The following is a 25,444-nucleotide window of genomic DNA, read 5'->3' as shown; positions in this document are numbered from 1 at the left end:
ATCAATTTGGAAGCCAAAAGCTACTTCCTGAAAAATAATCCCTGGGGCTGACTTCCAGGAGTAGGGTATCTTAACACGTGTGCCTAAAAGTGAGTGGCTAAAGGCCTTCAAGAGAGGGAGAAGCCATGTGTGAGAGGTCTGGGACCCACTGGGTCTGGGCATGGAGTCGGATTCCCCCCTCGCCATGGCGTGTATTCTCCATGAGGATGGAGAGTCCTCACGATGCAAGATCACTGCTGAACCTCTACTGTCCAGAATGTAAGTGAGCACTGGCTAATTCTTTGTTGAACAAAGTAAATGAATGAAAGAAGAATTGGAAAAATCTAAATGTCCACCAGTGGAATAAAGGTTACTCTGAATGGGCAATACCAGCCAAAGAACTTGTAAACAGTGTAGCGGTTTTATATCAGGGGTTACAAACTCACACGTCCACAGGGACAGAGCCAGCCAAGGAATGAGCTGGCCTGGCCTAACTGCAGGGAGCAGTGGGAATATTTGTGGACTGCAAACCCCACAACTTAATCACAAAAGAGAAAAAGGACAATCAGGATGGCTGGAGTTCTAAGTGAAAAGCCCAGCAGCCATGGAAGCTTTGGAGCAGTGTTTGAGAGTTAAAAGGAGGGGCTGGGAAGGTGGCTCAGTGGTAGAGTGAGTGCCTCGCTCGAATGCAGGAGGCCCTGGGTTTGATTTCTCAGCACCACATAAGCAGAAATAGCCAGAAGTGGTGCTGTGGCTTTAGTGGTAGAGCGCTAGCCTTGAGCTGAAGAGCTGAGGGACAGCGCCCAGGCCCAGAATTCAGGCCCCATGACACACACACAAAAAAAAAAGAGTTAAAAGGAAAGAATAATATTCAACTTCTGAGGTAGTACAAGCAGCGAACATGACAAACCTGTTATTCTTCTCCACTGAGGGCTGCTGAGGAAGACAGTGTCCTCTCTTCCCTCTGCCCCTATTCTATGGAGAGCCAATCTCAAAGAATTTTCATATCCAATCCTCTCCCCACCCAAACATTAAGACTTTTCTAGCTTTGGCTGCTGGAAAAGTGCATCTAATAGACACCACTGGGAGTAAACTGAGGTAATGTGGAGCCTCATTCAAACTTGAAAGTTTATTGGGGATGGATGCAAGGTGCGGGTTAGAAAGTTCATGCATTATTCAGTTTCTTTTGTTTTCCTCTCTTTTAAGTCAAGTTGATTGGAAGGGACTGTTACTCTATTTTCTATTTTTTTTCTGTATTTCTTAACTAGCCAGCATCCAGAAAATGGATTGCTCATGGTATTTTGGTGAAATATTGGTGATCTCATTTATCATTCAGATGAGTTGCCAGAACCTGGTTGATGTGTGTTCTTGGCCTGGCATAAAAATTGGCTTAGACACTGCAAATGGTGAACCTGGTGCTAAATTGTAGAGCTAGTGGCCAGCAATAGAGATGGCCCAGCCATACATAGTACCCCTGACCTACTTTATACCTTTGACTCTGCGAGAAACCAACACAAAAAAGGAAATGAGCCCTGCCAACAATCTCTGACCGAATTATTTCTAATACACTTCAGCCCCCGCTGGCAAGGGGTTTACTGTGTTTCATTTTGTTTGTGGACTAGAAAGAACTCTTTAAGGGTCTGATCTTATGAAACTGGAGAATTTTCTTTCTCTAAGGATTAAACTCCCAGATACTGAAAATAAAGACACATTATAATTAAGTTTGTGTTTTTCATTAAAAGAGAATTAAATCAATGACCTTTCACTTGAGGTTTGGTTAACCTGCTGATTTTAGGTCCTGGCTGTTGAAGTCATATAATGTGTGTATACTTTTGTTGTTGTTTATTTTTTGTTTTGATACCAGTACTGGGGTTTGAACTCAGGGTCTTAAATTCTTATTCACTTGGCTTTTCCACTCAAGGTGTGTGCTTTATCTCTTGAGCCACACCTCCAATTCTAGCTTTTTTTTTCTGGTTTACTAGAGGTAAGAGTCTCTTGAATTTATCTGTTCTGGTTGGCTTCGAACTATGATCCCTAGATCTCAGCTTTCGGAGTAGCTGGGATTACAGTCAGGAGACACAAGGGCCCAGCAGAGATAGGAGTCTCATGGACTTTCCTGCTTAGACTGGCTTTGAACCATCATCTTCAGATCTCAGCCTCCTGAGTAGCTAGGATTACATGCCTGAGCCACTGGCTCAGTCATTCCTTGAGAAAAGGTGTTACTATGTTTCCTAGACTGGTCTCAAATCTTACAATTTTCCTATCTCTAAGCCTGAGATTACAGGTGTACACCACCATACCTACATAATTTGGACTTTTAACACAATCCTTAAAAATACCATGTGTCCGTTTGTTTGTTTTGTGTGTCAGTTGCAGGACTTGAACTCAGGGCTTGGTTGCTGTCCCTGAGCTCTTTTACTCAAGGCTGGCACTCTACCACTTTGAGTCACAGCACAACTTCCAGTTTTCTGGTAGTTAACTGGAGAAAAGAGTCTCATGGCCTTTCCTGCCCAGGCTGGCTTTCAATGGCTATCCTCAGACAGACCTCAGCCTCCTGAGTGCTAGGATTACAGGTGTGAGCCACTGGCACCTGGCCTGCCTTATGTTCTTTAGGTAAATAAAAATATTTGAACCAAAGGGAACTCAATATTATCACCCTAATGAGAAATGCAGTTTCATTTGCCACCCACAGAAGGAAACTTTAAACACACACAACATGAAAGGCAGCAAGTACCATTAAGTTCTAGGACGCCTAGGACCCTTGGCCACCTCATTCTTAGTTAACAAGGGAACTGGGTGGGGTTACAGAGGGGTTAGAGTATTAGCAGCACACTTCCTCTACGATCCTCTAGGATGGAGCTGCATTGCACCATTCATGTTTGTTTCTGTGCCCCAAGTGTCACCTTCAATCCCGTGCAGGCGGGCACTTACCATTTGTCTGAGAAACGCCATCAGGGAGCTCTTCCGTGGTTGGCTCTCTTCTTCTTGGAGCTTCACTTGTGTGGGTTCAGGCGCAGCCTCGCCTTCAGTGAGGTCCACTGTCTGCAAGGTGCACTCTACTTTCTCAAACCTTACAGTCTCTACTGCTGAGTCACACACCACCTGAGTTGTTTTGCCAGGTAAGGAGAAAGTGAAACAGAAAGCCAATCCAGGGCAGGTGTCTCCCCCCAACACGTTTTCTACAGGGTCTCATGATGGAGCAGCTGTTCTTCCTAGTCAGACCTTCTAGAAGTGACCCTCTTCAAGTGCGGGATGTGTCTCAAACAGCCAGCAGCTGGCTGACTGACGGGTGGACTTCCCTGGAGATAGAAGGCCCCCTGGGGCACAAGGCATTGCCAGGAGGTCCCTTTTGTGTGTGTGTGGAACTTCACTCGAGCAATCCCAGCACTTGGGGCTACCATAGAGGCAACGACCCCTGGCCCCCTCACACCTCTTCTGAGACTGCGGCTTTGCAGGAGGACATTGCAAAGGCCTTGACACCTGCACCTTCTCACCCGTCGCTTACTGCTGGGGCTTGGCTGAGGCGCAGGCTTCCAGAATGAACCTGACAAACAGGAGCTACCAACTTGTCAGTGGCTCCTTCTCACTCCCTGTCAGCTCAGATCTACCAAGAGAACCTGGAAGAAGGCTGACTTGAACTCTGGGCCTGGGCGCTGTCCCTCAGCTCTTCAGCTCAAGGCGCGTGCTCTACCACATGAACCACAGCGCCGTTTTCGGTTTTCTGGTGGAGATAAGAGTCTCATGGACTTTCCTGCCTATGCTGGCTTTGAACCGTGATCCTCAGATCTCAGCCTCCTGGCATGAGCCACCAGCACCTGTGTTTGTCATCTCCTATTATCAACAAACATGGAGAAGTACCCGACACCAGGTTAGCATGCAGAACACCCCAAAGCTTGGCAATAAAACCACAGGAGCACATTCTAGTACTTCTTAAGACATGTTGTGACTTCTGTTTCCCTTCTAGTGTGTTAATAAGCAATGGCCCGCTAGGTGAGAAAAAGGGACAGTAAGGATGATTGCGAATGGATCTCAAGTCGTGGTAGTCCATGACAATAAAAAGAAAGAAAGAAAGAAAACCACTGGATTGGCCAAATGTACGTGTGAATTAGCTCCTGGGGCCCCAGCCTGACTCTAGGAAGCCAGGACGAGCTGGGCTGGTGGCTGGATACGGATGCACTCTAGAAAGTAAGTCTTAGGCACAGGGCCAGGGCACAAGCCACAGGGCACAAACAGGGGGTGCAGGCTGTATGATATTGGCTGTTGAGGTCCTCAGGCTCTGGAGCAAGCTGCCTGGACCTAAACCTTGCCTTTCTCCTTCGCAGGCCTTGTCTGAGGTCATGCTGTCTTCTCCCCCCTGCTCAGTGGCACACTATATACCCTAGAACGGTTCTGAGGACTGACCCAGCCATACACATCGAGTCTCTTGGTCTCTGCCCAGGCACATAATAAACATTCAATTAATGGTAGTGGTTGTTACTTGTGTTAATGTTAGGTCTTTTTACTCCTTAAGCATGAATTATCCAGAGTCACCCATCCATACATCCATTATTTAGAGATGATTATGCTAATAACTCCCTCTTACAATATCTTCCAGTGTAGGCATTGGTTATATAGAACCTCAAGAAACAGTCTATATTTTACAAAGAAAAGCGTAAATGGTTGAAGGAGTTGGCCCAAGTCATGTTCAAGGGATTATAGGCATTTCAAGGAGTATGGTCTTTTCTGCTGGCAACTGAATAGTAGACTAGCCAGGAAGATGTGGAACAAAGAGTTTGAAAGCAGGGTCTTCTGTTTTTTTTTTTCATGGGTTCTACAGTGTCTTTAAGAACTTTGGTGCTTTATGTCCTTTGGTTTTGCTATGCTTAGTATACTGGATTTTCACCCTGCTGTTACCTCCTGGTCATAAAACAGCAGTTACAATTCCAGGCATCACATCCTCAATTCAATGTCCTGAGATGGAAGGATTTTGTTTTTTTTTGGGGGGTGGTGGTCACAGTAAAGAATTTGCTATAAGTGAACTTCTGAGTTCTGATATTTTATTTCAGGATATATAATTTTCATTGGCCGAAACTAAGCCATATCCTTACCCCTAGATTAACTAGTGGTGAAAAAATTAGGATGACTGGTCTAGATGAATCCCTATCAAATACTTTGGGGAAGGTAGTTGCTGACCTTGCTTCTGATCAAGGGTCAAAGGATGAAAGATGGGAAGTAATACACAGAATTTGATTTATAGACCCCAGATTTTAATGGTTCTGTGTTTAGACATTATGATTCTCTCTTTTTTTGGTGCTGGACCAGGGGCTTGAACTCAGGGCCTGGGTGCTGTCTCTGAGCTTCTATTTTATTTTGTTTTTTGCTCAAGGCTAGCACTCTATCGCTTGAGCCACAGCCTCACTTCTGGCTTTTTGGTGCTTAATTGGAGTTAAGAGTCTCACAGACCTTCCTGCCTGGTCTGTCTTTGAACTATGATCCTCAGATCTTAGCCTCCTGAGGAGTTAGGATATCATAATTAATTTTCTGTGTACCTGGAGGAAAAATTCCACTCCTCATAAAGGATCAGATCAAATCACTGCAACTTTGTAAACCATCCTTATTTGAATGACAAGGATTCCATGGGTTCCTCATTCCAAATGTGGGGAGATGTCAACTTATAAAAGGACATGAGTTCATTCTCTGAAACACAATTATTTCAATAGGCAAAAAACAGGGGTCTGGAGAGACTTCTATTTCCTTTAAAGACAGGCCAAGAAGCTGACTTTCAGTAGACAAGGAAAATCCCAACACCCAGCGTGGAGCCCCAGGACAATCTGATTGGCACATTCAGACATAAGAATTCAATTTTTTATTTGGCTACACTGTATGATTTCCTTCCAGGCTACAGCTTTGGAAAGAGTCTTTTCCTAGTTAGAGTACGTGGCTACATCTGCACATTTTAATTTTGGGTTTGATGGATATAATGAAAATCAGATTTTTTGCTCTATTTTTATTTCCTTTATTTTTTGTACTACAGTTCAGAATGAAATCCTTCCTGTTTAACTTCAGGATGGGATATGGTACCCTGTGCTTAAACAAGGCAGGTGTGCTCAATGCACGTAGTGTACATCTCGGTGCAGGGTTTGGCTTAAAGCCTCACATGTCCCAATCTGCTTGCTTTCAAAATTTCATTTATGCACTTGTCACTAGAACTGGGACTTTGGAAATGACTAGCCCAAAAGACTTCCTCTATTTAAACTTCACCTATAACATAATAAAACTGTTATTTAAAGTCTTTTTTTAGAAGTGTGTGTGTGTGTATGTGTGTGTGTGAGAATATGAGGAATTAAACTATTGAACTTAGGGCCTTGAGCTCTTGCTCAGTTGTTTTGCTCAAGGCTGGTACCACTACCACTTGAGCTATACACCTCCATTTCCAGCTTTTTGCTGGTTAATTGGAGATAAAACTTTTCTGGACTGGCTTTGAACTTTTGATCCTTAGATCTTAGTCTCTTGAGTAGCTAGGATTACAGGCATGAGCCATCAGTACCTATCTAAAGTTTTAAAACTATTATTACTATTATTATAACTACTACTATTATTATTTTGTGCCAGCATCAGGTTTTGAACTCAGGGCCTCATGCTCTTTCTCAGATTTTCATTCTAGGTTGTCACTCTACCACTTGAGCCACCTCTCCACATCTTGAGAATCTTATAAGACTCTTTGTTTCAGTTCATAATGTCACTAGTAGATTACAAAGATTGAGACATCGTGCTTCCTATTTCCCTCATTAGTTTCTAGTTCTCAGATTTTGCTCTGGGGTAAAAGCCATCCCTCCCTTTAACACTATGCGATTGGATGACACTGGCTGGACAATCTTAGCCAACAAACATGCAAGCTCCTTGGGTATCATGGCTTAGGGCTGGAAGCAGTTGGCACAAGGTATTATTTTTGCATGTATTCCCTCTCCCTTCCTTCGAGATGTATGGGGACCTGCTGTAATGACAGAACAGGACTCTCTGTGACCACAGCTACACAGACTCATTAGGAGCTGCATGACTATGGCCTCACCCAGGGCGCTATCTGCTCTGCTACTAGAAGTGTTCATCCTACTAAGAACCACATCTTCATGCTGTGCATCAGCAAAAGGAGGCCACAGGAAGCAGCCACAGCCAACCTAGACCGGACCTATGGCATGCGTGGGACAGAAAAAGAAACCTTGGGTGTTACACGCTACCAGAAGTGGGGGCTTGCTTGTTGTTGTAACATAACACGGCAAAGACTGACTACTGGAGTGTAGGGACACATTTGCGCCAAGGAAGGAGAACAAATTCCAGGGCATAGACACAGGTTGCTACTGGACAGATCTCCCCGTCATTCTGGGCTAGGTTATGTGATACTGGTTGGGAAGGGGAGGCCGGGGTGTTGGCGGGTAGGTTCCTGAGCAAGCTTTATCTGAAACAGGTTCTTCTGCTAGAGATTAGAACTAATATATTCCGTTTTCTTTTCTATCCAGGTTGAGTTTTCCTTCACATAAGAGATGCCACAAAAGTATCTATTGTCTTGGTTCTTACACATTATTGGCAAGGAAATATTGTAATTATTATTACTTAGATCACATACTCAATTAATCAATGGGTAAAACAATTTCAGGTTTAGGAGAAGCTGTAAACTTCTATGGGCTTTGAAAATCTTAATTTTCTTTTGATAACTTTGTTGAAATCCATCTGATCCAGATTTGGAAGATACAGGTGAATTTTGCACTGATGAAAGTTGTGGACAAGAGAGATTTAAAAATAAACTCAACCACATGTTCCCCAGAGAAGGCAGTCATTAAAGTATTCTTGTAGGGCTGGGAAGGTGGCTCAGTGGTAGAGCGCTTGCCTTGCATGCTCGAGGCCCTGGGTTCGATTCTTCAGCACCACGTAAGCAAAAAGAAAAAAAAGCCGGAAGTGGCGCTGTGGCTCAAGTGGTAGAGCGCTAGCCTTGAGCTGAAGAGCTGAGGGACAGCTCCCAGGCCCAGAGTTCAGGCCCCACGACCGGACCCCCCCAAAAAAAAGTATTCTTGTAATATATCTACTGGGATTTGATTGTCCAGTTGAGATTTAGAGTGAGTGTCACATGCTGTGTTACCACATGTTGGTAGCTACTGAACCTTGGACTTTCAAGAAAATAACCAGAAAATCCATCAGTTCTAGAATCATGAGAAGCCTGAACTTTGCTGAGCTGCTAACTTTAGTACAAGGAATGGAAGAGGAAAGAAGAAGAAGAGAAGGAGGAGGAAGGGAAAAGGAACAGTAAACAATAAAACCAGCACGTAGATCTTACATTTTTCTCCTAACCATAATCACACTACAGCCATTCAGTTTTGATTTGCTGTCATAGGTAACATTTGTGAAACATATTTGGATTTTCAACATCTGTTTGACTCCAGCAACTAAATAAAAACAAAAACACACCTGCCACCCATGGCAAGTAAGCAAGAGACACCAGACAGATCCAAACATCTTTTGCTTTGGCAAAACGATCGTGTTCTGTTTCTATCCTAAGAAGCTGTGAATTCATTTATCTTCATTTGTAAAATTCTCAAAGACTGTGCTTATTTCAGGGCAGAGAGCTGCTGTCTTAGGCCTGAAATTTATGAAGGCCATCTACTGATCTCCCTAGAAGATGTTTCAAAAAGATGCTTTGTGGGTGTGTATGTGGTACCTCCTATAGTTCCAGCCTTTTTGGAAATAAATATAGTATAATTTAAAAAAATTGGCCATGTCTTAAGAAGACTGAAGGTTTGTAATATCTGGCCCTTTAATCAAGACCAGACAGATGCAGTTCCCCTCTATGGAGTCAGCTCTCCAGCCGAGACCAGCAGTTCCAGCCTCGATTGCTACAAGATGTTCTTAATGCAACTACCTGCCCTGGGTACCGCCCTGTGTTAGTATGGAGGAATGTGTGTCACCATGGAAACAAAGATGAAAGCCCATCGAAGGCGGAACGAAGCGGGAGATGATGCATCATTATCCCTCAAGGGTGTTCAAAGCCATTCCATGTGAAGTAGACTCTTTCAGCCTCTAAATGATTCCAAATGGTGGAAGCGTAAGCTCTGATTTTTGCATTTATTTTGCATCAATCCAATAGGAGTTAAAAAAATCCCTCTCCGCAGTGTCCCTAACCACGGGAAAGGGTGAAAGAGTCTACGGCAGGTGAATTAACAACCCGGGAGACAGGCAGGACCCAGAGCCCGCGAGCCGACCGGGCCCAGGGTCCGACAGCCATGAGCGCGGGGTGGTGGTCGAGCGTCACTTACGTTCTCCTCTGCACCTGTGGACACTGATTCCTCCTTAACCGACTAAAAGAAAGAGACAAGCGTGAGCGTCAAGACGTTGCACGCGCGCACACACACACACAGTTGCACAAGAGCCGGGGGCGAGCCGGGTTTCCCGCCCGACCTCGTTCCCACGTCGTCGCGTGGAGTCGGCCACGCGGGCGTTCGGGAAGGAAGCGAAGCGCACGCAGACGCGGGCAGCGCAGCAGCGAAGGCGCGAGCCACGTGAGTCACGGAAGTTCGTACGTAAGTTACGTAAGGAAGGAGGCGGCGCACAGACGGGGAGGCGGCCGGCCGTGGAGGACCCGCCCCCCGCCCCCTGTCCTTCCACGCCAGGTAGCTAAGGAAAGAGGCAAATCCCGCTCGTCGCTCGGTGCCCAAAAACAAGGACTCGGCTCGGTAACAGATCCAGAGGCATTCTCCCACGGCCTTTGGGGAGCAGTGCAGGGTCAAGGCTGCTCAGAACCGTGCCACAGGCCGGGGGTCAGGGCGGCCGGAAGGCCTTGTGGTGAGCCGCGGGGACTGGGGTCCGGCACCCCCGACAACTCCAGCGCTGCGGTGAGCTGAGCTCCGCCCCGGGCCCCGCCCCTCGCCCGCCCCTCGCCCCGCCCCCATCGCCCCGCCCCCATCCCGAGCCCCGCCTCGCCCCGAGCCCCGCCTCGCCCCGAGCCCCGCCCCCTCGCGTCCTCACGCCTCCTTCTCTCCCGGGCGGCCCAAGCTATTTGGTGGGCGAGTGCTGGTAGTTACCGACCACGCTGACATTTAATACGTGTAATACATTCAATAAGAGTGATACCAGGGGCTCCAGGGCCGCCTGCGACTCTTCCCTTAGAGTCCGCGTTGTAAACTTTCCCCCGCATCCATCTTACTACTGAGATCTGCACGCCCACCCCCTATAAAACATTCCGGAAGACATTTATAAAGATGTCTTTCAAGCTGGTCCCTTGTATCCGCGTCCCCAAATAGCAAGTCCTATGATCGGTGCCATGCTGTAAGAGTATAGGTTCTTGGTCAATAAAAAATGCGCTTTTTTTTTTTTTTGGTGGCAGTACTGGGGCTTGAACTCAAGGCCTAGGTGCTGTCCCTTAGCTTTTTCATTCAAGGCTAGATTCTACCACTTGAGCCACAGCTCTCCTTCTGGCTTTTTGGTGGTTAATTGGAGCTAAGAGTCTCATGGACTTTACTGCCTGGGCTGGCTTTCAACCATGATCTTCACATCTCAGCCTCCTGAGTAGGGAGGATTACAAGAATGAGCTACCAGTGCCTTGATTACAAAGCTGATTAAAAAAATCACCACAATTTTTTAAATAGAACCGAAAACAAACATCCCTATTATATTTCCTAGTAGAATACTGACTCTTCCATGATGAGGGTCATGGCTTTAGTGACAGAGTCCCAGCTTGGCAAGCTCAAACCCGAGTTCAAATCCCAATACCACCCACACGAAAAACCCAACCCCACACCACAAGCTAGGAAAGCAAAGGAGCTGGTTACTAGGCTTTCAGTGTCTAGTGCTTCACACCGCCTGGCATGCAAACCTGTGTGTCAAGAAAATGACGGCGCTCTTCTTTCTTGTTGGATGTAAGAGAGAAATATAAGATAGAGGTGATTTGGTTTAAGTTTCTCTGACTGATTGTTTGAAATAATTGGCTAAGGAGCCACAGTTGAATGAAAAGATAGGAGACAGCAAGTCTGAATAGGCGAATTCCCATAATTATGTTGGTCCTGGCTATTATTTCTTCTGGGAACAGCTTAAACTTTGAACCTTACAGATTCTAATCATTGAAGAAGTATAGGCAATGGCCTAGCGGCTCTCCCAGCCTGGACAGCACAGATCAATAGAGCAGATGACATGAAGATTGAGAAAGTATAGCTAACCATTACCGATTCTGGCTGGCTGGGAAGAGAAAACAGAGTCTCCCCCCCCCCAACTCCCCGGATTCAACTTGCCAGGGTGAGGTGCTCACAGGAAACTAGAGAGAACCCACACTCACCAAGGGTTTCAGGACAATGATACCAGAACTTGTCACACTCGCCCACCAGGCAGAGTGGAAAACCCTACTTGCCCATTTCCTTTTTGGACCATGAAACACCTGTCTGTATAATATGATAGGCATTTGTCCATCAGTACATCAGAAACTTGAGAAGTTGAGTCACAGAGAAGAAGGAAGAAGGAGGAAGAAGGAAAACCTGGAGGCATTGTTGAGTGTAGCCATCAGAGCGGATTTCGCAAGTCCTTCTCGCCGGGGCACTTTGCAAACCTTGACACACACATCAGACTAACCTTTTTCCAAAATAGCTTTCCCAGAGGCAGCGAGCCGGGCCCCGGCTTCTCCTTGCCACCTTCCTTTGGTGTGTCACTGCTTGTCACGGATGGCCCGTGACCTGGGGCGTTACAGCCTTTAGGACTCTTGGCTGTCCCTTGGGGCTCCTGCGATGTGATGTTACTTTTGTCTGATTTCAGGTTGGCTGTAGGGGTGGGTGGCATTTCAGAACCCTATAGAGTTAAAAAAAAAAGCTGAAAAATTCAAAATAATTCCACCATTTTAAAAGTGAGAGGATTCTTTATTTTTTAAAATAAGTATGGGCAGGGCCCTCTCTCTCTCTCTCATATATATATATATATATATATATATATATATATATATATATATTGCCAGTGCTGGGGCTTGAACTCAGGGCCTGGGCACTGTCCCTGAACTTCTTTTGCTCAAGGCTAGAGCTCTACCACTTAAGCCACAGCATGCCACTTCCAGTTTTTTCTGTGTATGAGGTACTACGGAATCGAACCCAGGGCTTCGTGCATGCAAGGCAAGCACTCTACCACTGAGCCACATTCCCAGCCCTGGACTGTTATTATTAAGTTAGTTTTCTTTTCTCTAATTCTTGGCATTCCCTAAATGTCTACCTTGAATATGGACTTTGCTAAAATCTTAGATTGGGGGGAAGGTCAGGATAATTTCCTTCTGGGGAAAATAGAGAAGTATTATCAGGGATGAAGATGAAGAAGAATTCTGCTGTTATAATGTGATATTCTTACCAGGGCCATTGGTCTCCAGATGATTTTGATCCTGTTTCTGTCTGAAAAATGTTTGAATTCAATGTACCCCAACGCCTGTATGTATCTTTTGTGAATATACATTGTTTTGCTAAGCTAAACTGGAAATTAAGGAAGAGTGGAGGGTTGCAATAGAAGTTTTAGAATTTTCTCTCGTATTTTCCTTAAGAGATCCTTGATCTCAGCTACAAAGTCTAAAGTAGCTCAACTGGAAGTTGGTGAAGGGTTTCCAGTTGGAAACGTGCCCACAAATTCCACTTCTTCACTTCTTGTCCAAGTCACCAGACTTCACAATGAAAGCACCTTCCAATACTATTCATTTTATGCATATGCTCTCCCTTCCTTCCTGCCTGGTGTCTACCTTAACTGCTCATTCCCCCCTTAACATCTTCCATGTACTTCCTGGTCTCTTTCCTCTCTCCCAGAGTGGCCATGCTGAAGTTTCATCCTAAGACATCTGATGTCCTCAGTAAAGGGCTGAGAATTCCAGTGCTCTGCCCCACCCCACTGAGAATCATATCTGGATGTAAGCAAATACGGACCTTTAAAATTTTTTTTTGATTGGTCATGGGTCTTGAACTCTGGTCCTATGCACTGTGGTCCCTCAGCTCTTCAGCTCAAGGTGAGCGCTCTACCACTTGAGCCACAGCACTACTTCCGGTTTTCTGGTGGTTCATTGGAGATAAGAGTCTCAGGGACTTTCCTGCCTGGGCAGGCTTTGAACCATGATCCTCAGATCTCAGCCTCCTGAGTAGCTAGGATTACAGGCGTGAACCACTGGTGCCCGATGGACCTTTAAAATTTTAACACAAGGTTCATCTGTCCTGATCTCTTTCTCTTCCACATCTTCATCTTAGGAACTTTTGCCCCTGGGACTTGTGACTCCAGCCCTTAAACTTCCCAAGCCTATCATTAACTCCTGATTAGATTCTCTGACTAAAAGGGGGAAAAACATCTAGCAGTGAAAATGAAGGTGCAGATAAATTCAGGAAATTTCATATATTATTACTGGTGCTGGAAAGAGTCTTAAAGATCATCAGGTCCCATGCTAGTATTCAGGTGAGGAAACCAAGACTTTAATCTTCCCAACACTAAACTAGACTCTTCTATCTGCAGTGACAGCCCTGTCTACCTTCTTCCCACACAGCACATTACCTCTCAAGGGTGTTGACTATGTACTGCATGAATTTTGCCATGTAAAATGTATTGAGAGAGAGAATGAATGCCACATTAAGTCTCACCAAGTTTCTACTCTCCCTCCCTCCTGGCTGGAGTCCTAATCAGAGTGCCAGTGGTCTATTTGTTCCCTGCTCACCCCTCTTTTTCAAATTTCCCAAGGAAAGCTCGCAAACAGTATTAAGCCTGCATCAGGAAATTTAGGATTCTTAGAATTATAGAGGACACTAAAAATTCTCAAGTAGAGAATTAAGAAGCAATCTCACGATAAGGGATACCGGCTTTAGAATATGCAAATGTGAATACAGAATACCCCCGTTACATTTGGATTTCTGGTCAGCAAAGAATAATTTTCCAGCATAGGTATTCTAAGTATCATAGGGGACACGGGAAGGAACAGTAAAATCATTTCTTGCTTATCTGAAATGTGATTGTAACTGGGGACTCTGTGTTCTGTCTGGAGATGTTGTCTATTAAGCATTAACGTGTTGGGTTTGGAGATGACTTTATGTCAAGGCACCTTACCTCCTCAAGAAGTTGTCTCCCTTCTCCCCCCCACCCCTCGCTTTTGACTGCCAGTCATGGGGAGAAGGGTGTTAGTAATACGTAAACATTACATTAAGATCCAAAAAAAAAAAACAATGAATGCAAGGCAGAGCCTATGAGTCATAAGGGCTGAGACACGCTTTAGCTGGTTTATTGCATCGAGGAGCACTCAGTAGACAGAGGTGTATTTCTGGGTGTGACAAACACCTTTCGAATTAATGCCCGGCCTCGCTTGTTGTTACGCAACATTAGCTGACATGTGGCAAAGTTTGATGCTGAGGCATTGCATGCAATTAAGCCAAGAAACAATGATTGATCTGGACTCAATCAGGAAGGCTGGTACTCTTATTATTTATTATAATAGCCCTTATGCATTTATTAATTTTAGGCTTCCTCCCTTTTTGTAAACTCAGAAAATTCTTTTTTGTATGAAGGAAAACTTAGATGGGGAGAAAACAAACAACCAAAGTCAACTCCAGTTGGTAACTATGGTATTTTTGTTTGTTTGTTTTTAACCACAGAATTACAAGGTCGTGTTGTAGTCCCAACTTTGCTCAATGTCCCCGTTTTGGCCCTAGTTAGAACCCCAGGATAAACCCGGGGAGGGTCACCTTCCCACAGTCATGACCAAGGATCACACACAGGATTTGCCTCATCTTTTTTCCTTTTTTGTGCCTGTCGTGGGGCTTGGAACTCAGGGTGTGTCTGTCCCTGAGCTTTTGTGCACAAGGCTAGTTCTCTACTACTTGAGCCACAGCTTCACTTCCAGCCTTTTGGTGGATAATTGGAGATAAGAGTCTCAGGGCTGGCTTCAAACTGTGCTCTGAGGATCTCAGCCTCCTGAGTAACTAGGATTACAGATGTGAGCCACTGGTGCCTGGTTTCAGCCTCATCATTTTAGTCATCCTATGGTCCACCCTTTGAGAACAACAAAGTAATTGAAGAATGAAAGTAACTGTCCTAGGTACAGAGGTGAAGCTAGTGAATTCTACCAACTGTTGCGTAAATGAAAATCCAGCTTGTATAGGAATTGTTATCATACTTGAATTTGTATCTGCAGGGAAAACAACACCTCTTTCCAGGGTTCAGAGTCCTTTTCCTGATGGACCTTGGGAACAGGATGTGAGCCAAAGATTATGGAAAGCTCTAGAAATACATTGAACCTTGGTAGCCTACTTATGAGTAGGAAGATATACTACAGGCATAAAAATGAATGACAAAATGAAATGCAGCGGGGAGGGGTGTGGTCACACCCTTCATAAACTTCCAAGGCTCCCTACTTAGAAATATCTATGTTTTTTTTTTTTTTTTGGCCAGTCAAGGGGCCTGAACTCTGGGCCTGGGCACTGTCCCTCAGCTCTTCAGCTCAAGGCGAGCGCTCTACCAGTGGAGCCACAGCGCCACTTCCGGCTTTTTCTGTTTATGTGGTGCTGAGGAATCGAACCCAGGGCCTCATGCTTGCAAGGCATGCACTCTATCGCTGAACTACCTTCCCTGCCCCGAATATTTGTTTTGTTTTATTTTGGGTCCGGTTGTGGGCCTGAACGCTGAGCCTGGGCACTGCCCCTCAGCTCTTCAGCTCAAGGCTAGCGCTCTACCACTTGAGCCACAGCACCACTTCCGGCTTTTCTTTTTGCTTATGGGTGCTGAGGAATCGAACCCAGGGCCTCAAGCATGCAAGGCAAGTGCTCTACCACTGAGCCACCTTCCCAGCAAGGCTCCCTACTTAGAAGGGCTCAAGTGGAAGGTAAACAAGATTGCTTTGGATGAGCTCTGGGGTGGTTTTCATGAGCAGTCAGTAAGCTCTCTTCCAAACACTGCAGTGGCTCTAACACCACTGCTATAGACAGCTAATATCTCCCCTTTTTCTCTCTATACAGAACAAAATAGTCTATATGGAAATTGAGGGTGTCTTCATCGCATGGGTTATGCACATATAGATTAAGCCAGAAGAACTTTCTATCAAGATTCTACTTATAGTTACAGTCCTGGGACTGTAAGGTCTACTTGGTAGAGAGAATAGCTAATGTTTCATTTTAATAAAATTTCCTAGCATGAAGATCCAGTATGAGGATTTTTTTAAAATGCCAGTTCTGGGGCTTGAGCTCATTTGAGCCACAGCTCCACTCCTAGCATTTTTGGTGATTACTTGGGGATAAGAGTCTCACAGATTTTCCTGCCTGGGTTGCCTTTGAACTGCTGATCCTCAGATCTCAGCCTCCTAACTAGCTAGGATTACAGGCCTGAGCCACCAGTTCTTCGGGGAATCTTTTTAGTTGATGGCTTCCAGCACACAATGGCATCTTTCTGTATGTCAGGACAGTGGTGTTTCCAACAATGACCTCATGTTGTCCTCACGTTCCCTCCACAGGCAGCCCTGACGGGCTCTGCCTTCATTCATTGTGGGTTTTTTTTTTTTTTGTTGTTGATGTTAATTGTCTTGGCTATTACTGAGGGTCAGTACAAGTTTAGTAAACACAGGAACTAGATACAAACAGACAGAACCATTATCTTGGTGTTAGAAGAGTGTTTCCCAAAGTGCAGTCAGCATACCACTACCCGGCCAGAGATAACTTCAAGTTGCACAGAAGTACAATACACAATAACATTCGATTGTGAAAATCCTTTCCCTTTTCCAGTTCTCACATGGTCCATCCAGCAATGTGCCCTGGAAAGTCTCCTTCGGGTGCTGGCTGGCTACAATGTTCTTTCTTATTAGCCAGCTGCTTTTTCAGAAAGCCAGAAGCACACTGGATCCAGATCTGTACTTAAATGGGAAAGTTAGGATGTCACCGCTGATTAACCACAAGAATGGTTATCTTTCTCGTATGCGGAGTGGCTTTGCTTTCCAGGTATGATGAACTATATAACAGTTCTTTTTAAGACAAGAGATGATGAATTTCAACATAGAATAGTTTATCTGAAAGTGGCCAAGCAGGTATGCAAAAGAGCAATATTTGGGTAACATGAGGTGAGAATAAATTCAGAACCCTGGTCCACAGAGATGCTTATAAAATGGGGATTTGAGTTCAGGCTCATAATACATTAACCCTCCCTCCCCTTTTTTTGGTCGGTCATAGGGCCTGAACTCTGGGCCTGGGCGCTGTTCCTCAGCTCTTCAGCTCAAAGCTAGCGCTCTACCACTTGAGCCACAGCACTACTTCCAGCTTTTTTCTGCTTATGTAGTGCTGAGGAATTGAATCCAGGGCCTCATGCATGCAAAGTAAGCACTCTAGCACTAAGCCACCTTCCCAGACCCTAAATCACCCCATTTTAATGATCCAGCTACCCCAGGCTCAGGCTTCATCAAGCAGAGCTGAAGGCCTGGACTGCCTGAGCATCTGTAGCGAAGACCAGAGTCCTTCCTCTTCCTCCAGATGTACCAAGATACAGACCTTATGCCTAAAGAATTTCCTAAAGTGCAGCGCTAGCCTGGGGCTGTCCAGGTGTTTTTTCTTGCTGCCTTTAGCCTGGCTCTCGGATGTCATCTGACCAGCTTGTCCATCACACAGGCTTTCGGCTTTGGGTGCCTTGTGGGCAATGGCATTAACAGCTTAGAACTTTGTTTTTAAATAAGTCCATTGGCTTTCTTTCTGTTGTTTTAAAGGGCACTAGTACAAGGTGACAATTAACTGCTGCTGTTTTACCTCCATCCCCCAACCACAAGACAACCTACGGATGGTTATCTTTTTTATTTTTTTTTAAATACTCCCAAGTGTTCTGCTGAACTTCATGGTCAAGCTCAGGTACACAGTGACTTAGCTAAATGACCCAGATTACTACATCTCAATCCCTCCCCCAGAAAACCCGCAATTCAAACCAAAACCAGTTATCTCCTGTCTGTTTTTCTAAAGACAATAGCAGGACATCTGAGCTCTGTCTACATGATTTAAAACATCCAAATAAACAGTACACTAAAAAAACAAAGAGTCAAACTGCCAGAGAGCTAAACCCAATTCCATGCACAAAGCCAAACACAGAAGGACTTTAGGCTCCCTACCTTATCTTCCGGGTCTTTTTTTGTTTCAGCTTTGTTAGGTGAAACCTTAAAAGTTTGAAAAAAAATCGAATGTTAAAAACCACAGGTCTTTGGGTTGAATTTTATTTCATAGATGCATAATTCTTTAGGTTGGTATAATGAACACTAGCAAAGAAGGAAATAGCATTTTTAGATCAGTACAAACCCCAGTGACCTCTGAGTAATAAAAAATTAACAAGATGAATATTTTGTAATGATATTTGTACCTATCATTATCATATTTATGTATTTATAATATTTGTAGTACATCTTAGCTTATACAGTCATCAAGAGTTGGACTACCTTCAAACGTATGTTCTGAAAGGCCACGGACTTGCTATTAGTTCTACTGCCATGATACCAGACATGATCTGTTACCGTGATCCCAGACATGTTTTGTGGGCTTGTTGTCATTATATCTTTTGAGGTTAGTCTTGATGTTTGCTTAGAGTCCAGACCATCTGGGGCTGGCTGATGTTACCTTCATCTACTCTGTTCTCCTTTGAGTACCTGGCATCCACCAGGACAGGTAGTGTCTGGGCCATGCCAGGCCCTGGGCTTTGCTCTGGGGGTGGGGGTGAGGGCAGTGCAGAGGCCAGAGCTAAGTGAGCAATGTCAGGACAAGTTGGGCCTCCAGCCAAATAAAGCACGTAGGTGTACAAGATAGAAAGTGATTTCTACAATGTTTGCTTAGCTTTGTGAGTGGCAAAGTTGCTTTGATAGGTGAGCACCTCAGGATGGTATTTCCCAATAACTTTAATCACCAGTGACCAGAAGAGATCAATGAGCAATAGCATTTCATAGGATGCAGCTCACGGGTCACAGTTTGGGCATCTACAGTTCCTGTCCTGGCTCCAGCCCTGATCTCTCTCATCTAATTCCCTAAGTACTTTTTGCATGGCTCGAACCAACCTACAGAACTATCATCCATGCTGTATAACCACATTCAGATACGCATTATTCTTAGCATCATCTCAACTGGCAACCGCATTGGGGGAGCAAAGAAAGAAATGTACTTACCAGCGTCTTAAAGAAACTCATGATGGAGCTGTTTTCGCCCGTCTGCGTTGTCTGGCAGTCCTCCTTGGGGATCTCCAGGCCTCCAGGGTTTCCAGGGCCAGAGCCACTCACCGTTTCAATTCCTCGTCCTTCTGTCTCCTTGCTGTCCCCTGTCTCCTGGGAGCGACACAGACTTTTCACAGTTGCAGCTTGTTGAATGTGAACTACCAAACGCATGTTTTTGCTTCACACCCCTTTCTCCCTCACCCCCTAATTCCAGCCATACTTCTTCTGCCCACGGGGCGTGCAGGACAATGGGGGGTTTGTGAGCGCCCTTCCCCTGTCCCTTCCCCCAGTCTCTACACACTTAGCATCTGCGGTTGCTCAGAGGACGTGAAGGGGCAGACGTGGGGATGCAGGCGCTGTTCTAAACAAAACTCCTTTCCTGTCCCTTCTGCAAGGGGGCTGAGTGAGGGCTGGTGGTGCCCCCATCTTGCTGTTCCTATCTCCTGGCTGAGTGAGGGCTGGTGGTGCCCCCATCTTGCTGTTCCTATCTCCTGGCTGAGTGAGGGCTGGTGGTGCCCCCATCTTGCTGTTCCTATCTCCTGACTTGGTCCTTGTACATCGTCCCTGCAGACAGCTCTACTGTATTTCCCAGTAGTGAATCATTCCAACCAACCCAACCGACCAAACTAATTCCCTAACCATTCTGCTCGTGGGCTCTGGGGGTTCAGGGGTGGCAGGGATGTGACATGAAAAGAATCGATTTTCTCCTCTAACGCACCCAGCAGGACCGCCTGCATTCTCACTCTGCCAACCTTGCCCCAGCCATTGTCCTGGGCCGAGTTCTGGCATCTCTCAGGGTGTCCTCATTCCATCCCATCTTCCACTCAACAGAACCCTTCCTCCACCCCCTCCCACCCTCCCACGGCCTCCCATGGCTCTGGAGTCAGGCCCAGGCCCAGACACAGGCTGCCCAACATTTTACATGGTGTGGTACTCACCAAATTCTCCCACCTCTCCCTGTCCCCGCCCCCCTCTCCATTCTGGCCACAAAGGCGGGGCTTGTGTCTCCCTCGCTCATTGTTGTTTCTCAAGTACCAAGCCCACAGAGACCCGCAGATGGCATGTAATACATATGTATCATCTGACTACTTAATAGACATAGAGTGCCTGAAAACTTTGTCTAAGTGGGTCAGGCTTTCTGTACCCACTGGCTTTTCTGTAAGCACAGCTCTCTCTTGTCCTAAGTTGCCCTGTAACATTGTATATATCACCTATTGTATTTGTTCCTTGAAGTGTTATTTGTTGTCCAGTGTCCTTACTGATGAGGATTTATGCAGTATTAGGGTTTGAGCTCAGGGTTTCACACTGGCTTGACTTGCTTACTTGGCAGGTGCTTTAGAACTTGGGTTATGTCTCCAGCCCAGCTTTTTGCTGGTTATTTTGGAGATGGAATCTCACAGGTTTAATTGCCCAGGCTGACTTTGGACTGTATGCCTCAGGATCTCAAGTCCTCTGAATAGTTAGGAATATGGTACCTGGTACCTGGCCCACACTTTTATTTTTTATCTCTCCTGCATCTCTACTTTGGTGGGACAAATTACCACATTTCTGGGACAAGAGCCATGTAAATTTTGCGGCTTAGCAAGTTAGAATAAAATAAAATAATAGCAAAATACTCATTATGTATTCTTGCAAAAAATAGCTTTTACTAGGCGGATCTCTGGTAGGCACAGTCTTACCAGAGGGACTGAACACGCATGCGTTGCGCTGGGGAGACAGCAAGGGATGCCCAGACATGTGCGGGGCGGTTAGCCCTTTCCCTCCATCAACTGGCGATTTACATTTCAGCTGGGCACCGACGGCTCACGCCTGTCATCCTAGCTACTCAGGAGGCTGAGAGCTGAGGATCAAGATTCAAAGCCAACACAGGCAGAAAAGTCTGTGAGACTCTTATCTCCAATTACCCAGCAAAAAACTGGAAATGGAGGTGTGGCTCAACGTGGTAGAGCACCAGCCTGGAGTGGACAAAACTAAGGGATAGCAGTCAGACCCTGAGTTCAAGCCCCATTACCAGCACACACATGAAGAAAGAATGTGCACTATATGTGGTTCTGTTTACATTGTTTTCTTGAAATGAGAGAACTTACCAGTGCTAGCCAGGAGTTCAGTTTAGTACTGCTGAGGAGGGAAGTGCTCGCCATGGGCTGCACTTGGTGTCTGAAGTGTGGCGAGCGCTTTCTACCTGCTGAGCAAGGCATCTCTATGGGGTGGTCTGGCTTACAGTTCTTATAGCTGTGTGTGGATCTATAGTATTTTCAAGACTCACAAAACTTATAGAATAGTGCAGGAAGAAAGGCAGCAAAGGGTGTCTCTGAAAGTCTAACTCTGCTAGAATAATTGAATAAACTCACATGTGGTGGCACCTTGGAAGAAAATATTTTGTACCTATGAATTTTATCTGAGGAATGTGTGACAGAAAGAAACACATTCACAAAACTAGTAGAAGTGACTCAGCTCTAGATGCCAGGATGTATGGTAAACGATTTAAAAGATCCAACTCAGTTCTTCCAAGAGTCCTGTGAAGAACATACTATTTAGAATCCCGTTTTACCTATGAATAAGTTGGCAGATGAACAGATTGAAGACTGGCCTGAAACCAGACCCCAAGCCAAATGGCCTGAGCGTGTAAGTACTGCTCTGTCTTGACTCCCTTCCTTCAAGCGCTTATTCAAATTTCATCTTTACCAAGGGTTTTAAGTTCCCTTATCCTATCCTCTTCCCTATTATATATGTTTCCACTTTGCTATCCTTATTAGTACAACCATCTTATACAAAGACACATGGGGATGTAATACACAACAAAGGTAATGCCTGGAATCACGTAAGTGAAGGAAGACTTCCAATGAAACACCGAGGAGACAGCAGAGCAACTATCTGGGGCAAAACTTAACTTGGATCACAATCCCACCCCATGCCAAAATAAAATCCCAGTGGACAGAAACACTTGGAGAAAGTATGCCAAACGTTTTGTGCTCACAGTCTTGGTGGCTCTTGTGTCTCTGACTTGAAACCTAGAAATCATGAAAAGGAAGACTGAAAATTAAAAAAATATATACCTGCTTGTTCATAAATGCATTTACCCAGCAGGCTGGGCCAATAGGGGCCTTCTGGCATTGCCAGATAAAATCAGAAATTAAGTCAGTCCAGCTGGAGAGCAATTAGGCACTGATACTAAAATTTTAATCATATGATATATTCTTTTACTGATCCTACAAATTCACATGTGTGAACTAAGTCATTTTCAGTTACTGATCCCAGGGAAATTAATAAAAAAAATTAACAGGGACCTGGATCAATCAATCATCATCCATCCATGTATCCATCTATCCATCCATCCACTCAACCTCCATCCATCCATCCATCCATCCATCCATCCATCCATTATTCCATGGAAAAATTCATGAAAGAATTCCAAATGAGCTGGGCACCGGTGGCTCACGCCTGTCATCCTAGCTACTCAGGAGGCTGAGATCTGAGGATCATGGTTCAAAGCCAGGCTGGGCAGGAAAGTCCATGAGACTCTTAATCTCCAATGAACCACCAGAAAACCGGAAATGGTGCTGTGGCTCAAGTGGTAGAGCACTCGCCTTGAGCTGAAGTGCTGAGGGACAGTGCCCAGGCCCAGAGTTCAAGCCCCACAACCACCACCACCAACAACAAAAGAATTCCAATGAGGAGGTTTTTTATGGGAAGATATGGAAGGTATTAACCGAAAAAAAAGAAGAAATAAGAATTCATGTTTTAGTCGCTTATATCTGCCTAAAGAAATTCCAGAAAGGAACATTTAAAAAATGGCATTGGTGGACAGATATCCCTTTGTGATGTCTTGTGAACCAGGTAACTTCATTACCTATTAAATTTTAGATTAAATGAAGCATGCATGACTCATGAAAATGTTTTAAAATCATCGGGAACATCAAAATGAGCACGGCTGAGAGAAGGTTCTAGACTCTGGCCCGGGGTGTGCAGCCCACACCCTTTGAGTTGTAAGAAGATCCTCCTTCCCTGCCCACAAGCTGTCACTGGCATGTCCAAAGCATCCTCAGGCCATGGCTCCATTCTCAGCCAACAGAAATTCTAGACAGAAGCACGAACGTACTCCAGGAAATACTTGGAAACTCCCTTTAAGAAAGCAGGTGTTCTCCGGGCGATATTTCATCTGAGTCAGAAGTCTGTGTGTGCTTTTCCTGTCTGCTGGCACAGCATTATCCTAATTTGATGGTCGGTAATGGAGCCCATATGAGACTTCCAGCACCTTCTTCCAAGCGAGCGGTGTCAGCTGGATCTCAGCTTTATTCCTAGCAGCAGGGTGTGAGCGAGGGCAGGACAGAGGCTACAGAGCCCCCAGGCGGGACTCTGCTGCCTGGCCTCACCTGGACAGGCTGGAGTCACAGCTTCTGCTCGGTCTTCCTCCTCCAGCGCCCAGTATGGTTGAGCACAAGAAATGTTGAAGGGATGCAGATCGGTTGCTTGGCATCTGTTAGAAATCTGAGCCCCACACTTCCTGAGATCAAAGGCAAGAGGAATCTCATTTCCTCTCTTCCTCCTCACAACTGCACGAAATGGTTTAACTTGCCAGGCGATCGGAGATGGTCTCCAGACGATCATGATGATCATTAGGGCTTGCTTTCCTTCCTCCTAGAGCAGCCAACTGTGTGAAGCCATTTGTCAGATTTGAGGGTGGGGGTGGGGTGGTGTAGTGGAAACTGGGCTAGGTTAATTCTTGCAGACAGAATGTGGCCTCCAATTTGCTAGAAAGGAAAGGAAATTAGCCAGTAGGAAGGAACACCGAGACAGTTTCCTGGAATCTCAGTGTTTCCTAAGCAATGATTCCTTTTCCTTTTTTTTTTAACTACAAAGCTCAGAGCCACTTCAGGAAGATCAATAAAGCCAATTATGAAAGGGTAGCAGGGCAGAGGCCTTCCTGTTTTCTCTGCGCAGGACCTCATGTTAGACACAGGTGTGTTTAAGAAATTGGGGTAGGGCTGGGAAGGTGGCTCAGTGGTAGAGCGCTTGCCTTGCATGCATGAGGCCCTGGGTTCGATTCCCCAGCACCACATAAGCAAAAAGAAAAAAAAAGCAGGAAGTGGCGCTGTGGCTCAAGTGGTAGAGCACTAGCCTTGAGCTAAAGAGCTGAGGGACAGCGCCCAGGCCCAGAGTTCAGGCCCATGACCGGATCAAAAAAAAAAAAAAGAAGTTGAGGTAACTTCTGAGTGAGGAATTGTAACCCAAGCTCGGGATGGCTTACTTTAGGAATTAGTGGAGAGAAGGATGACCCCTCCCAGGCACTGACTAGGGACAAAGGGCTTTTTCTCCTACCATTCTGGATGTTGTGACTCCACAGCACAGCCTAGTGGAGCAACCTGGGAATTGCCCACATGATGGGTTTTGCTTTTGTTGACCATGTGATTCATGAACCACATTGACATTTGCATTTTTTTTTCCTTTCCACGTTGGGAATGGAATGCAGGGCCTCCAGAATGCTAGACTGCTAAGCCACATGCCCAGGCATATTTCCTATTTTTCAAATAAAATCTACTCTGCTTTGGGTGCAAGAATGGACAGGTGGACAAAAAAATGAAGGGGTCATTTTGCATCCAGACATTGGAGTGTATGTTATACTATGCATGAATGTCTCTACATGTCAGATACTCTCTCTGTGTCATCCTTCTTTTCGGTGTCCAGCATAATGGTGGACACCATACATCCTCAGGGTCAAGCTGGGCATGGCAACACATGGCTGTAATCCCAGCTATTCAGGAGGTAAGAGGCAGGAGGATCTTAAGCTTGAGGCCAGTTTCAAGTTATTAAGATTTTTTTTCTCAAGGAACAAAATGTGAACAAAAAAAGCTTACAGTGAACTTGTTTGCCTAGAAAGCTCAAGGCTGTACACACAGCCCCCAGTAATGCAAACAGGCAACGCAAAAAACTGCAGAAAATCCATCTTAGTGGATCTTTAGGATTTCCCTAACTTTTCTCTTACAAACAACTTTTTAAAAAGTCTTCAGAGGATGAGAGGAAGAAGTAAGAGAGGAGGGGATGGGGAGAATGCATATCCTGTGAAGCTAGGCTACTGAGGGAGGGCTGGCTGAGAGGCATGCGAGGGTAGTGACACAGACCAAGAGGCACTGCACTCTGAACTGACTCCCTGCCTTTGGGCAGCAACTTGAACATAACAACAACTAAAAAGTTCTCACAGATAAAAATTTTCTCCACTTCTCAACTAACTCTTAAAAATAGAGAAGGGCACATTCCAAAAAGCATGCATGCTGTAAACATTTTTTTTTTTTGATCGGCCGTGGG

General features: G+C 45.4%; 1 protein-coding gene across 1 annotated transcript in view; it reads right to left on the bottom strand.

Annotated features, from left to right (window-relative positions):
* The window catches only part of Bcas1 (breast carcinoma amplified sequence 1), a 46,485-nt gene that overhangs the window by 5,248 nt on the left and 15,793 nt on the right, over positions 1–25,444 (bottom strand). The window contains exons 4-8 of the mRNA XM_013024297.1: positions 19,097–19,252; positions 18,059–18,103; positions 11,563–11,775; positions 9,261–9,302; positions 2,911–3,081 (exon numbers count right to left, since the gene is read on the bottom strand). Coding sequence (XP_012879751.1) covers positions 2,911–3,081; positions 9,261–9,302; positions 11,563–11,775; positions 18,059–18,103; positions 19,097–19,252 — 627 coding nt within the window. The remainder of the gene's footprint in view (positions 1–2,910; positions 3,082–9,260; positions 9,303–11,562; positions 11,776–18,058; positions 18,104–19,096; positions 19,253–25,444) is intronic.

The sequence above is a fragment of the Dipodomys ordii genome, unplaced genomic scaffold (assembly GCF_000151885.1).
Source record: "Dipodomys ordii isolate 6190 unplaced genomic scaffold, Dord_2.0 Scaffold75, whole genome shotgun sequence".
Taxonomy (NCBI): Eukaryota; Metazoa; Chordata; class Mammalia; order Rodentia; family Heteromyidae; genus Dipodomys; species Dipodomys ordii.
This window is presented reverse-complemented; position numbering and strand designations above follow the sequence as displayed.